At 33.6% G+C, this 12,754-nt stretch overlaps 1 protein-coding gene across 1 annotated transcript; it reads left to right on the forward strand.

Annotated features, from left to right (window-relative positions):
- Window positions 1-936: 936 nt before the first annotated feature.
- On the forward strand, window positions 937-11,741 carry Mgat4c (MGAT4 family member C). The gene is made up of 3 exons (XM_028783123.1): window positions 937-1,089; window positions 7,362-7,509; window positions 10,600-11,741. The coding sequence occupies exons 1-3, from the start codon at window positions 943-945 to the stop codon at window positions 11,739-11,741; spliced, it is 1,437 nt and encodes a 478-aa protein (XP_028638956.1). The 5' UTR covers window positions 937-942.
- Window positions 11,742-12,754: the final 1,013 nt, after the last annotated feature.

The raw sequence follows: 12,754 nt of genomic DNA on the forward strand, positions 1-12,754 counted from the left end.
TGCCTACACAGGATCAAGGGGCTCCCCTCCCATTGATGCCTAACAAGGCCAACCTCTGCTACATATGCGTCTGGAACTATGGGTCCCACCGTGTGTAATCTTTGGTTGTTGGTTTAGTCCCTGGGAGCTCGGAGGTGTCTGGTCTTTTCCTACTTTTCCTACGTTTTCTTAGACCCTGTTGGTTTTTCTGTTTATACAGTGCAATGCAATATGTACAGAACAATCAAACTCATAGGCCTCCTCTTAAACTTCCATCTGCTTATATAATGAATTAAAGGCGAACCTCCACATTAATTTTAATTACATGTATCACATGGAGAAACTGGAAACACCTAGAAATACCAAATTAGAAGACAGAAAACCAGAAAAATATATCCTAAAACACAAATTCTATTTTCCTACACCACACTCAGATTTTTATTTTAATATGCTCTTGTAATCCCAAGTTCTGAAATTATAATTGATTGGAAAAGAAAAAATTAAACTGTAGGTTATAGTTTACTGCTTTAAAGAGACTGAATTATTCAAAAATTATATTTCTTTTTTATTATACTAATAAAAAACTTGTTGTCTTTGTAGTTTTTTTAAAAGACTTATCTATTTATTTTATGTATATGAATACACCATTGGTCTCTTCAGACACACCAAAGAGGGCATCAGACCCTATTATAGATGATTGTGAGCCACCATGTAGTTGCTGGGAATTGAACTCAGGACCTCTGGAAGAGCATTCAGTGATCTTTACTGCTGAGCCATCTCTCCAGCCAGTCTTTGTAGTTAATTACCAGGAGATAGGTATATATGATAATATCTTGATAAATGCCAACATTATGCATGAATTTTGAAACAAAATTTTACCTCTAATACTTGAATGATGCAATTATATTATTTATATCACAAATTTAAATATTAGTAATTTTGTTTCTTTTCTCACAGGAGAGGATGTTTAAATTTTATCAAATGAAATATATTTTTCAAATATTGGATAAAATGAGATGCTTGCGAAAACGTTCTACAGTGTCATTCTTGGGAGTTCTTGTTGTTTTTCTACTATTCATGAACTTGTACATTGAAGATAGCTATGTTCTGGTAAGTATTTGAGACATTATTTTTAATTCAAAAATATATCTTCAGTCCAATTGTACCCCAGTCTTAGGATAACAGGGAGTATTTTTTGAGCAGAATTTTGTATGCATATTTTCTGACTGTATACATTTAGTCGTATATTGTCAACAGTATACTTGTATTACTCTGTATTTTTTCTTTGTACTATATGGTAGTTGATATATATATACACATACATACACCATATATATAACTATATATATATAACTATATATATATAACTATATATATAACTATATATATACATATATATATATAAAACATTATATGGTTTTTACATGCTATGGAATACTAACAGTATATACCTACTTTATATATATATGAAATCATTAAGACTACTGGTCTTTAATATGAAACATATAGAGTTAATAATTTTTGCTAAATATATTTTTCTACTCTCTATATTTTATACATTTTTGGTGAAATTTTTAGAAACATTACTCATTTTGGCATAAATTTATCTTAGTTTTTAACTCTTATTTTCTTATATTATAATATGATTTAAAAGACATATAAATATAATTTTACCATACACTTCCCCTCCCCAAGTCCTTCAAAAACCTTTCTCCTTCCCTATGTACCCAACCTAAATTTCTTTCTCAAATTTTTTTCAAAACATTATTGACAACTATAAAAGAATAAAAATTAACTACATTATAGTCTACATAATTTATTGCAATGTATGCTAAGCCTTTGTATTTTGAATGTCCCTAAACCCCAATATATTATATATGCCATATATACATATATATATATGTCTTATATATATGTCAATGTATTTTATATGTCTTATGATAAAAATGCAATGTTGATGTTTTTGATATTTTTATTTGAAATGGGCCAAAGACATCCTAATTGTCATGTTTTTAGTATTATTAATATATTTAAGTATATTTAATATATTTAAAATATTGAGACCTTTGAGTTCACATAGAATAGAGAATTCTGTCCACAAGCAACATTCTAAAAATACTAATGTTGTTAGCACAATGGATTTTGATAATAACCACCAGGAATGTTTCAAAATAAAATACTATTTGGTTATATATGCTTATGAGCTTACTACTATTTGCCATTACATCTTATGAATCAGCTATAGGACTTTCACTGGCACAGATTCTCCTAAGAGATGTTTTGTAGACAACCTGCTTCCTTCATCTCATATATATGTACATATGCATATATATGTATATATATATATACATATGAATATATTATATATATATATAATTTCTTTATATTTCTTATAGAACAAGATTAACATAAATGTATTTAGAAATGTGAAAAGATAGAGGCATTTGTTCACTTTGTCAAGCTTGACTTCAGCTCCTTTGTTTAATGAACATTTTCTAGAATCCTAGTTCTTTAATTTGTACAAGATCTTTTCAAGTAAACGCTGATTTTACACACCTGTAATTCTATCATCGAAAGGCAGATCACAATAGTTGAAATTACCAAAAGTTGACAGGCTTTACCTAGATTCCCTTTCCTCTTTCCTCTCTCCAAACACTTCTACATACAAATACTAGCCCTGTTTCGAACTCAGGTCCTCATTTTTTCATTAATTGCTATTACACACACACACACACACACACACACACACACACACACTCACACACACATATGCACATCAATTGATGATAGTGGCTAACCAATTAGAGTTCTTCCCCTGGGGAAAACTACTCCTGTTCTCTGCATTACTTAGTTTTCTGTAGTCCTTTGCATAGCGTAGAAAATAGTGGGCTGTTCCCCATTCACACTAGCACTCCTATCATTATTGCCATTGTTCAGATCATGTTCTGGCAATCATGTTAGTGACACTTTATGAGTGTAGCTTCTAATATTTCTAGAAGATGCAATCTTATAATAAGCTCTGTGCTCATTTACTTCTTACAATCACTCCACTTCCTCTTCCAAAACAACCCCTGAGACTAACATACAGGAATTTTATTACTACCCATCTGTGATGTCCGTGAACCACAGCAATAACGGGCATGGTACAGTAACACAAAATGTACAATAGAGGAATGCATATTTTTGAAGACTCTATAGTTGGATTTAAAACCAATTCTATGCAAATAACTTCTATTTGTCTGACATAATTTTTCTCTTGGAGGCTTACTGCTGAGTAAACTCACCCTCTCTAGTTCTTTCTGCACTCTGGCTGACTGGTTCAACCTAGATGATCTGGTGCAATTTCCTCTTCAAGCTGACAGATTCAGTACGGCTTCTCTCAGCTTCTCACTAGATTGCTTTGCTTGGCCTCAAACTAACTCTGAGAAATTTGTTCTAATGTTCTGACTCCTTATTCTCTGACTTCAACTGCCTCTACTGACCTGCACTGAACTGCACGAAATCATGAAGGATCTCAACTCTACTGCACTGTATTAACTTTACTGACTCTCAACTGACTCTCACTGCTCTGCTCTTAAATAGCTTCCCTTTCCTGTGCTGTTCTCATGAGAGCTAGGAGAACCAGGAATACTTTATCTCTGACTCATTCTGTCAGCTCTTTGATTTGTCACTTTGCCTACCCTTAAATTATACATCATTTTCAAACATGGCTGCTTCCTTCTACTAACTAATTTTACCTTAAATGTTTGTACTGAGGGCATGTCTGCATTCCAGCCAGAATGATTAAAGTGTGTAGTATGTGTGCATCCTAGTTGGATCACATAGACATAGGCCTTTGGATGTAATGCCTTGCCAGAACAGCTGTGTTGCTGGATTAAAATACTCTACACACTGAATAACAAGAAAATCATATCTAGTATAGGAAACCTAGCAACTGCCAAAGGCCAGTGAATTCATGGATATTGGAAAAGAACCACAACTGTACTAAAACAGCATAATGCCCAACTACATTCTAAATGTTTGCCTTTATAACGAGAGATGGGCATGTCTCAGCCCTCATCAAGAAAACTTCTCTTTGCGACAGGTAGAGATGATTATAGAAAACTATAACCAATCAAAATGTAGAGCTGTGGAATCCAACTTAGACAACTTCAACTCAAATACACCTTGTTAAAATGTATATGTTTAAAATGAGAATATTTATTGAAAACAGGCTCTGGTAAAGAATATAGTATAGTTTCTAATTAACATATTTCCCTTTTATACTTAATTTTTAATTTTCATGAGCTTATCTTTCTTGGGTTTTATCTTGACTCTCTAATGTCATAGTGCATATAGTTTTCTAAGCATAAACTGCAAATGTCTTTTTCTTGTGGAGCTGAAACAATACTTGTAATTCAGAAAAATAAGATGAACAGAATTAGTACTCTCTAGAGCTACCACATTCATTTCTCTTTCTGATCGAAAACGTATTTGTGGTTTGAAACTACAGGCGTGCTAATGGCTTAGTACATTTGATTTTGTTTTAGAAGGATAAGTGAGTTTCAGTCGGAAGGGAAGCCGCACTCACTGGAAGAGACAAATACTTTTTACAAGGCAAACTAAGTGGCAGAGATGTTGCATGCCCAATCAACTTAGCCTCTCAGCTGTGAGCATTTTCAAAGTAGCCACCAGGGTATATATTTAGACTGTAGTGAGTCCATTGAATTGCATTACCATCCAGAAAATGATTGTCATAAAGCTTTGCCTTATTACTGAGACACACACTATAGCTTAGTTACTGCAGAAAGAAAGTATCCAGGGAGCCTGAATGTTCAGCTAGTCGCCTCTGAAAGCAGCCAGCGAGACAGGCTCAGGTGAAAGTTACATTTTTATTGATGCTGAAAGTATAAAGAAGCTTGTTCTTGAGAATTGAATTAAGTACTTTCATATCAGTTCTGTTTCATTTTATAGTCGGCTACATCCTTCAACCAATATGAATGTATTCCATTGTATAACAGAAAAGGTCTAGACGCCTACATATTCAGGGAAGAATCCATAAAAAAATACTAAATATCATATGCTTTCTTTAGTATGTAGCCTCAAACAATAACAGAATTCAGAAAATATATACAGCACAGAGACTAATGTGCATTTTGTAAAAATGGCTTCATGTTTTACACTACTACATTAATGTTGATTGAGCCAATGTGATTGTTCATCTACAGTTCCTTTGTAACAATCTCAAAGTATTTGTTTTAATATGTTGTGTTTGTATATTTGTTGATCTATAGAAATAGATGAAGCCATTTATAGGAGAGTTAAGATGATCAGAATTCAGTGAATATTAAACAACAATGATTATAAGAAATTTTTGTTTAATCTTGAATTGCCAGTACTTTGAATGTCTATGGTTTTTGAACATGATGAATAACCTATAAACCTTGTTAAAAATATGTGTTCAAACTATCCAAGGACATAAAACATAGATATATGTTAGCACAGACAGATTAAAATCCATGAGAATTCTTGAACATCTGACAAATTTTAAGATTGAATTTTATTAATTTAATTATATAGCCATAAAGATTCTTAACTCTACTGCTATATTCCAATATTTCTTATTTTTGTTCTATGAAAATTTCTCTCGGTAGATTTTATAGCATAATTTTGTCTCTTCTCTGTGAGTCAGCAACTAAGTATTCAATGTTCTAATAAAGGTAAAGCTAGTGTCTGAATCTTATCAAAACTTTTAGAACAGATATTTAATTAAATTTTTTTTGATGAAAGATAAGTACTCAAGGTAAAAGTCATTTAAAGAATTTACTTTTTTACAGTCTTAGTGGCCTGCATTGATTCATTTAAGCACAAATAACACTAATATATCTACATTATAGCACAGAGCAAAATACACAACTTAACAAAATGAAAGATGGCTTCCCCAACAGTTTGCCCCTAAACATAGTATATATGACCAAATACATTATCCTAGTAAGGTATGGCCAATATGATTTGATCAAATTATCAGAATCTACCATTTTATCAAACCTCGGAGAAAATGAAAGCAAATATTGACTATCAGGGCATAGTTAACTTGCATTTGAACAATTGTTTAAAAGTAAACGTAAATGCTTCTGCTGATACAATCACAAAATTTCTGCCACATAGAAAATAAGTGGAATGAATGTAAATTATCTAAATCATCTTTCTCAGAACACCAAACAAACACACATGGCCACACATGTAACTATACACAGAAAGAAACACTACACTAAGAAAGATGAAATGCCACAAAGCTCTCAACATATTCTACTGATCAGGTACAAATGTATTCTAATTGATTCACTGGAGGGTACTTTAGACAAGGAATTCCATATAAAAAAGATGATGGCTAACCATTCTCAAAATTTTCAAATTGTATGGCTGTCTTACTTGATGTTCTATTGCTAAGAAAAGACACCAGTGCCACAGCAGTTCTTGTATAGGAAAGTATTTCATTGGGGCTGACTTACAGGCTCAGAGACTTAGTCCACTGTCATCATGAAGGGAGCCATGGTGGCATGCAGACTGGCATGATGCCAAGGAGGTAGCTGAGAGGTCTACATCCCGATCTGCAGGTGGAAGGCAGAGAAAGCAACACTGGTCCTAAGTTGAGCATTTGATGCCTTAAAGCCCATTCCCAGTAACACACTTCCTCCAACAAGTTCATATGTACTCTGCCTTCTAATAGCAACATTCCCTATGAGGGTATGGAGACCATTTATAGACAATTCATCACCCTATATGGTCCTATATGGCCCTATATGGTCATCTATAGTGCATCAATAAAACTTTGTAACAGATTTATCTGAATCTAAATAGTTTGTTCATAGTTAAATCTTCATACTCATTCTTTAAATGTTATCATTAATAAGTGTTTCTCTCTTTCATTTGAGCATATTTGTAAAAGACTAAGCACATTAATGCGCCTCAAAATTTGGTAAATGTGGTCAGGCTGAGCATCAGATGAAAGCTCCAAATTGATCACTATTAAACTGTAATTTTCAAAGTCATTGCACTTTGAAAGTTATAGAATTTGGAAATGTCGCAAGTGGGGATTTTCAAGCAATGATATATTTACTGAAATGATGCCATTAATAGTTTATGGTATAGAAAAGTAAATATGTTGCAGAATAACTGTTAGAAGTAAGAAAGCTTAAAGATGAAGGTAAGAAATCAGGTGATGTTTAATGACCTTGTTGTGGTAGGCTAGTAATTGGGATTTATGTAACTTTCTAATACATGTACCACCCACATCTGCATTGTGTATGGAGACAGTCACCTCCCCTGCAACCAACTATTACCCATTAATTTTGCACATATATTGGTGGCTTTTATGTATTTGTTTATTTGTGTGCATTTAGGAAGGCGACAAGCAACTTATAAGGGAAACATCAACACATCAACTTAATTCTGAACGCTATGTTCACACCTTCAAGGATTTATCGAACTTCTCAGGAACCATAAATGTCACCTATCGCTACCTGGCTGCCACACCTATGCAGAGAAAACGTAATTATTCTTCAGCTTTTTAATAATAACTGCATAATAAAACAACTTTAATAAAATTTGCATAGAATAATGATAACTTATTACAGCATTTGTATATCACAAATTATTTAAATATTACTGTGATCTATAGTGTAAGAAGCATTTATTTCTTCAAACTTTGAATATATTTTAGAACTCAGGAGCTATTAAAATACCAAATTTTAATATCAATCATTTAGACATATATTATAATGCCATATATGAGATAAAAATTATTCATTGGATTTTTTTATTTAATCACTTTATTTGCATCAAACACTGTCTCCCCTCCATTGGCTTTACATTTTAAAAGTTTAACTTGTGTTTTTATATTTACAATGTTTGATAGCATAGTTTTATAATTCCTAACCAGTGTTGAAAGTGTGTTGAAAGTACAAGGAAATTATGTTGAAAGTCTTGGTACTGTAGTATTTTAAAAATGTTTATCTTAGATTATCATAACTAGGAGAAATTTTTTAAAAAAATAAGAATTGATTGTCTCATTGATCTGGTAGCCAGATATTAACATTTACTCATTATGATTGTTCCAAAGGTGATTTTCTAACTTCAGAAATAAGTTGAGGCATACTCAAGGAATATGAGAAAGTTTACTCAAGCCACCATGAAGGAGATGTCCTGGTTGTGAGAAAAAATTACAGTCATTCAAAATTTAGTGCTTCTTAAATGGCTTTTGAGTGGTCTAGGTTTTAAAGGAAGAAGAGTAAAAGCACAAAGAAAGAGCTTCCATCAAGCATGTGGTTAGCACTGCATTGACAATTACCTGACAGGGTGCTGACTGGTAGTGAGTCACTAATGCACATTCCAGGTGGGAAGAAAGGAAGGACATTCACTGGACACTGGAATTTGTTAAACATACATATGATATCAGGAAAAGGCCCATATTAACTTAGTAATTTCACACATCTGAACTTGTATTCTAGTTTACACAGTGCTTACTCTGAAATTATATTTAATCTTGGTGTTATGAAATTAGATCTTAGAAAGACAAATAGTGGTGCTTGTCAGAGGTAGACAGTATATACTTGGGGTAATTTCTTTCCTTAAAAATATAGAGCTCTCACACTTTTACTTAAATATAAGGAAATTTTCTCAAGAGGATATGGCTGTAAAATAGCTTTCAAAAAAGGGAACAGTAAATTCATAGCTTGGAACCATGTATTTGAGAAATTGTAAGATTTTTTTTTCAAATATAATCTGATGAAACTTTATATTCTATAAAATACATCAGGCAAATTTCAAAATAAGACTGTGAAGTCTACCTATTAATTCTTTTAATAAACACTATGATAGCATAATGAAAACTGAAAAATGCCAAGTGCATTCACTGGAAATTTTATAGATAATTTGATTAAGTTTTCAGTCTTTATTCATGAGTTGGATCTAGCTTGTGACCCTTAATTATAAATTCCTTTTTACTTTTGTGGATATTTGTAGTTATTGTTACACTGATGATTTATTTTTGTCTTTTGTTTTCGTTTGGTCTTTGAGTCTTCCTGTGTAACCAGACTGTCCTCAAACTCATGGCAATCCTCCTGGCTCAAACTTCCAAGTGGTAACACTACAGGTGTGAGGTACCATGCCCCATTTGTTTAAATACATTTATATCTAAACATTGTTTTATTTCTAATGCAAATATATAAGAATATCAAGTTACAAAATATTTTAGAATACTTTCATTTTTATAATTTATAATTAATATTAATCATATAGGATCCATATAAGATTGCTTAATAGATATATAATTTTCCATATAAAGCATCAAATATACATAAAACACTTTATCTCTGTGTAATTAGCTTTGAACTCTAATCTTAAAATATTCACTACATAATCAGGTATACAAATCACAGACCATAGGAAACCCAAGAAAAAAGATCACACAAAAGTGTGGATGTTACAGTACTACTCAATAGGGGGAAGAAAATAATCTCTGGGAAGTAGAGGGAGAGAGATATCTGGGAGGGAGAGAAAAGTGGAGGGGAAAAAGGAGGCCAGTTCAGATACGGGAGGAGATGGGGAAGAAGTATAGAGGGTAAGGAATTTAAAAGTAGGTGTGTAGCAGTGAGAGGAGAAGAAACTAGAAGTAGCCACTAGAAAGTCCCAGATGCCAGGGACTCAAGAGATTCCCAAGAGCATAGAGGGAGGACTTTAGCTGAAATACCAAACAAAGGGGAGATAGAACCTGTAGAGACCGAGACCATATTCAGTAGATAGGCACTGCCCCCAGTTGAGGGTTGGGGTTACCCACCCACCTCAAAACTACTAATCCAGAGTTCTTCCTGTCAAAAGGAAATGCAGGGACAAAGAGTAGAGTAGAAACAGAAGGAAAGGCCATCCAGAGACTTCCCCACCTAGGGAACTATCCCATATGCTGACAGCCAAACCCAGACACTATTGATGATGCCAAGAAGTGCTTACTGACAGGAACCTGATATGGATGTCCCTGAGAGGCTCTGCCAGAGCCTGACCAATACAGATACAGATGTACACAGCCAAACATTGAACTGAGTGTGGGGACCCCAACTGGGAACTAGGTCAGGGACTTTAGGAGCTGAAAGGGTTTGCAACTTCAAAGGAAAAGCAAGGATATCAACCAACCAGACTTTCCAAAGATCCCAAGGACTAAACCACCAAACAAACAGTACACAGGGGGTATCCACAGTTCCAACTATGTATGTAACAGAGGATGGCCTTATCTGGCATCACTGGGAGGGGAACTCCTTGGCCTGTGGAGGCTTCATGACCCAGGATTGGGGAATGCTAGGCTACTGAGGCAGGAGTGGGTGGATAGGTGGAACAGCACTCATATGGGCAGGGGGAGGGAGGAGGGGATAGGGGGCTTGTGGAGGGGAAACTGGGAAGGGGTATAACATTTAAAATGTAAATAAATAAAATAACCAATAAAAAAAAAGAAATCACATACCAGATTTACTTAATAGAAATGCAGGCTTACAAAAAAGAAATCTTGTTTTTTTTTTTTTCTTTCCTATTTTTATGTTACTCAAAGCCTATTAACATTTAATTTGTCTTCCTCTGATTTATTTTGCTCAGGATATCTCACAATTGGACTTTCATCAGTGAAACGAAAAAAAGGAAATTATTTACTTGAGACAATCAAGTCGATTTTCGAACAGTCTAGCTATGAAGAACTAAAGGAAATGTCAGTTGTCGTGCATCTAGCAGACTTTAATTCATCATGGCGTGATGCCATGGTCCAAGATATTACACAGAAATTTGCCCATCATATTATTTCAGGAAGATTAATGGTTATACATGCTCCTGAAGAATATTATCCAGTTCTGGATGGTCTTAAAAGAAATTACAATGACCCAGAAGATAGAGTCAGGTTTCGCTCCAAGCAAAACGTAGATTATGCTTTTCTGTTAAATTTCTGTGCCAATACTTCTGACTATTACGTAATGCTTGAAGATGATGTCCGATGTTCCAGAAATTTCTTAACTGCCATCAAGAAAGTTATCGCATCCTTGGAAGGAACATACTGGGTAACTCTTGAGTTCTCTAAACTTGGCTACATTGGTAAACTCTATCATTCTCATGATCTCCCACGTCTGGCCCATTTCTTATTAATGTTTTATCAAGAAATGCCCTGTGATTGGCTATTGACTCATTTCCGAGGGCTGCTGGCTCAGAAAAATGTGATTCGATTTAAACCTTCTCTCTTTCAGCACATGGGGTATTATTCATCCTATAAAGGAACAGAGAATAAACTGAAGGATGATGACTTTGAAGAGGAGTCATTTGACATCCCCGATAACCCCCCAGCAAGTCTCTACACCAACATGAATGTCTTTGAAAACTACGAAGCAAGCAAGGCTTACAGTAGTGTTGATGAGTACTTTTGGGGAAAACCACCTTCGATAGGAGATACCTTCGTTATTGTATTTGAAAATCCAATTACAATTAAAAAAATTAAAGTGAATACTGGAACAGAAGACCGGCAGAATGATATTTTACATCATGGAGCCCTAGATGTTGGGGAAAAACTTATTTTTAGCAAACAAATAAGACAATGTGATACTTACTTAAGACTCGGGGAATTCAAACATGGATACTTTGAAATGTCAGATGTGAATCAAAAAATTCCCTTTGACATACATTGCATGAGGATATGTGTCACCAAAACACAGAAAGAATGGCTGATAATTAGAAGCATCAGTATTTGGACTTCCTAGCCAGGAAATCAGTATATTGAGTTTCTGAAGCAGGTCGACCTGTTTCAATCTTTGCTATCTTCCTCTTCTGCAACTATAGTCTTTTGGAGGGCAACCAATTGATGTGCCATATCACCAGAAAAATGAATCATCTCAGCAGTCTTGATTGTAGTTTTATTAAAAACATTTTTGTATTTTTTTCCTCACTTTTGAAGTTGAATATCATCCTGTAGTTAAAACTGATTTCATTCATATATTTAAATGTTCATAGTTTCGAATTTCAACCAATTGCCAAAAGAGTGATATAAAAGGTTTAAAATGAGAAAATTCCTTTAAAATGATAATTAATTAAAACACAGTTGCCAACTGCGCACACTTATGAATCAGTTGATAGTTTATTATATGTTCAGAAAGATTCTAAGTAAAAATATATGAAAATATGCAGATTGGTTGCAAGCATAAAATGGGATATTTTTTCTTATACATTTAGGCTTTCACTGACTGATGTATTTCTACAATTAATACCTCCTCGTGGAAGTGATAGTCTTTACAAAAGACTATTTGTGTAAGTGTAAGTAGAGCTGTGGAGAACCAGATTTAAAAGTGGTCATTCACCTGGTTATTTATATGAAAAGGAATGTTGCTCATTGTTTTAAAACATTTAATTGAGCACATGTTAAAAACTTTCCCATGAGAATAAGTTATTTCTAACTTCCCTTTTTAAAGCAAAATAATTAAGCTCAATATTTGAAGGTTACATTGGATACCTGTAATTAATACAGAAAGTGAGATGGCTTACCGTTAGTCCATTTGTACAAACATTTTCAGTATATGTAGAAAAAGATGAAATTGGTTTTATACTTTTTGTATTAAAACTCATGTGATTAAAATTGTTGTAATTTATCATGTTTGGGTGAGATTAAATGGCTGTCTTATATGGAAGAACAGCAAAATCTAAGGAAAATAGGTTTGGGGTTTTTGTTGTTTTGATTTTATTTTTAATTTTTGTCTGTAGTCAATGAGCTATTTCTTAA

This window comes from Grammomys surdaster, unplaced genomic scaffold (genome assembly GCF_004785775.1).
Source record: "Grammomys surdaster isolate TR1022 unplaced genomic scaffold, NIH_TR_1.0 958, whole genome shotgun sequence".
Taxonomy (NCBI): Eukaryota; Metazoa; Chordata; class Mammalia; order Rodentia; family Muridae; genus Grammomys; species Grammomys surdaster.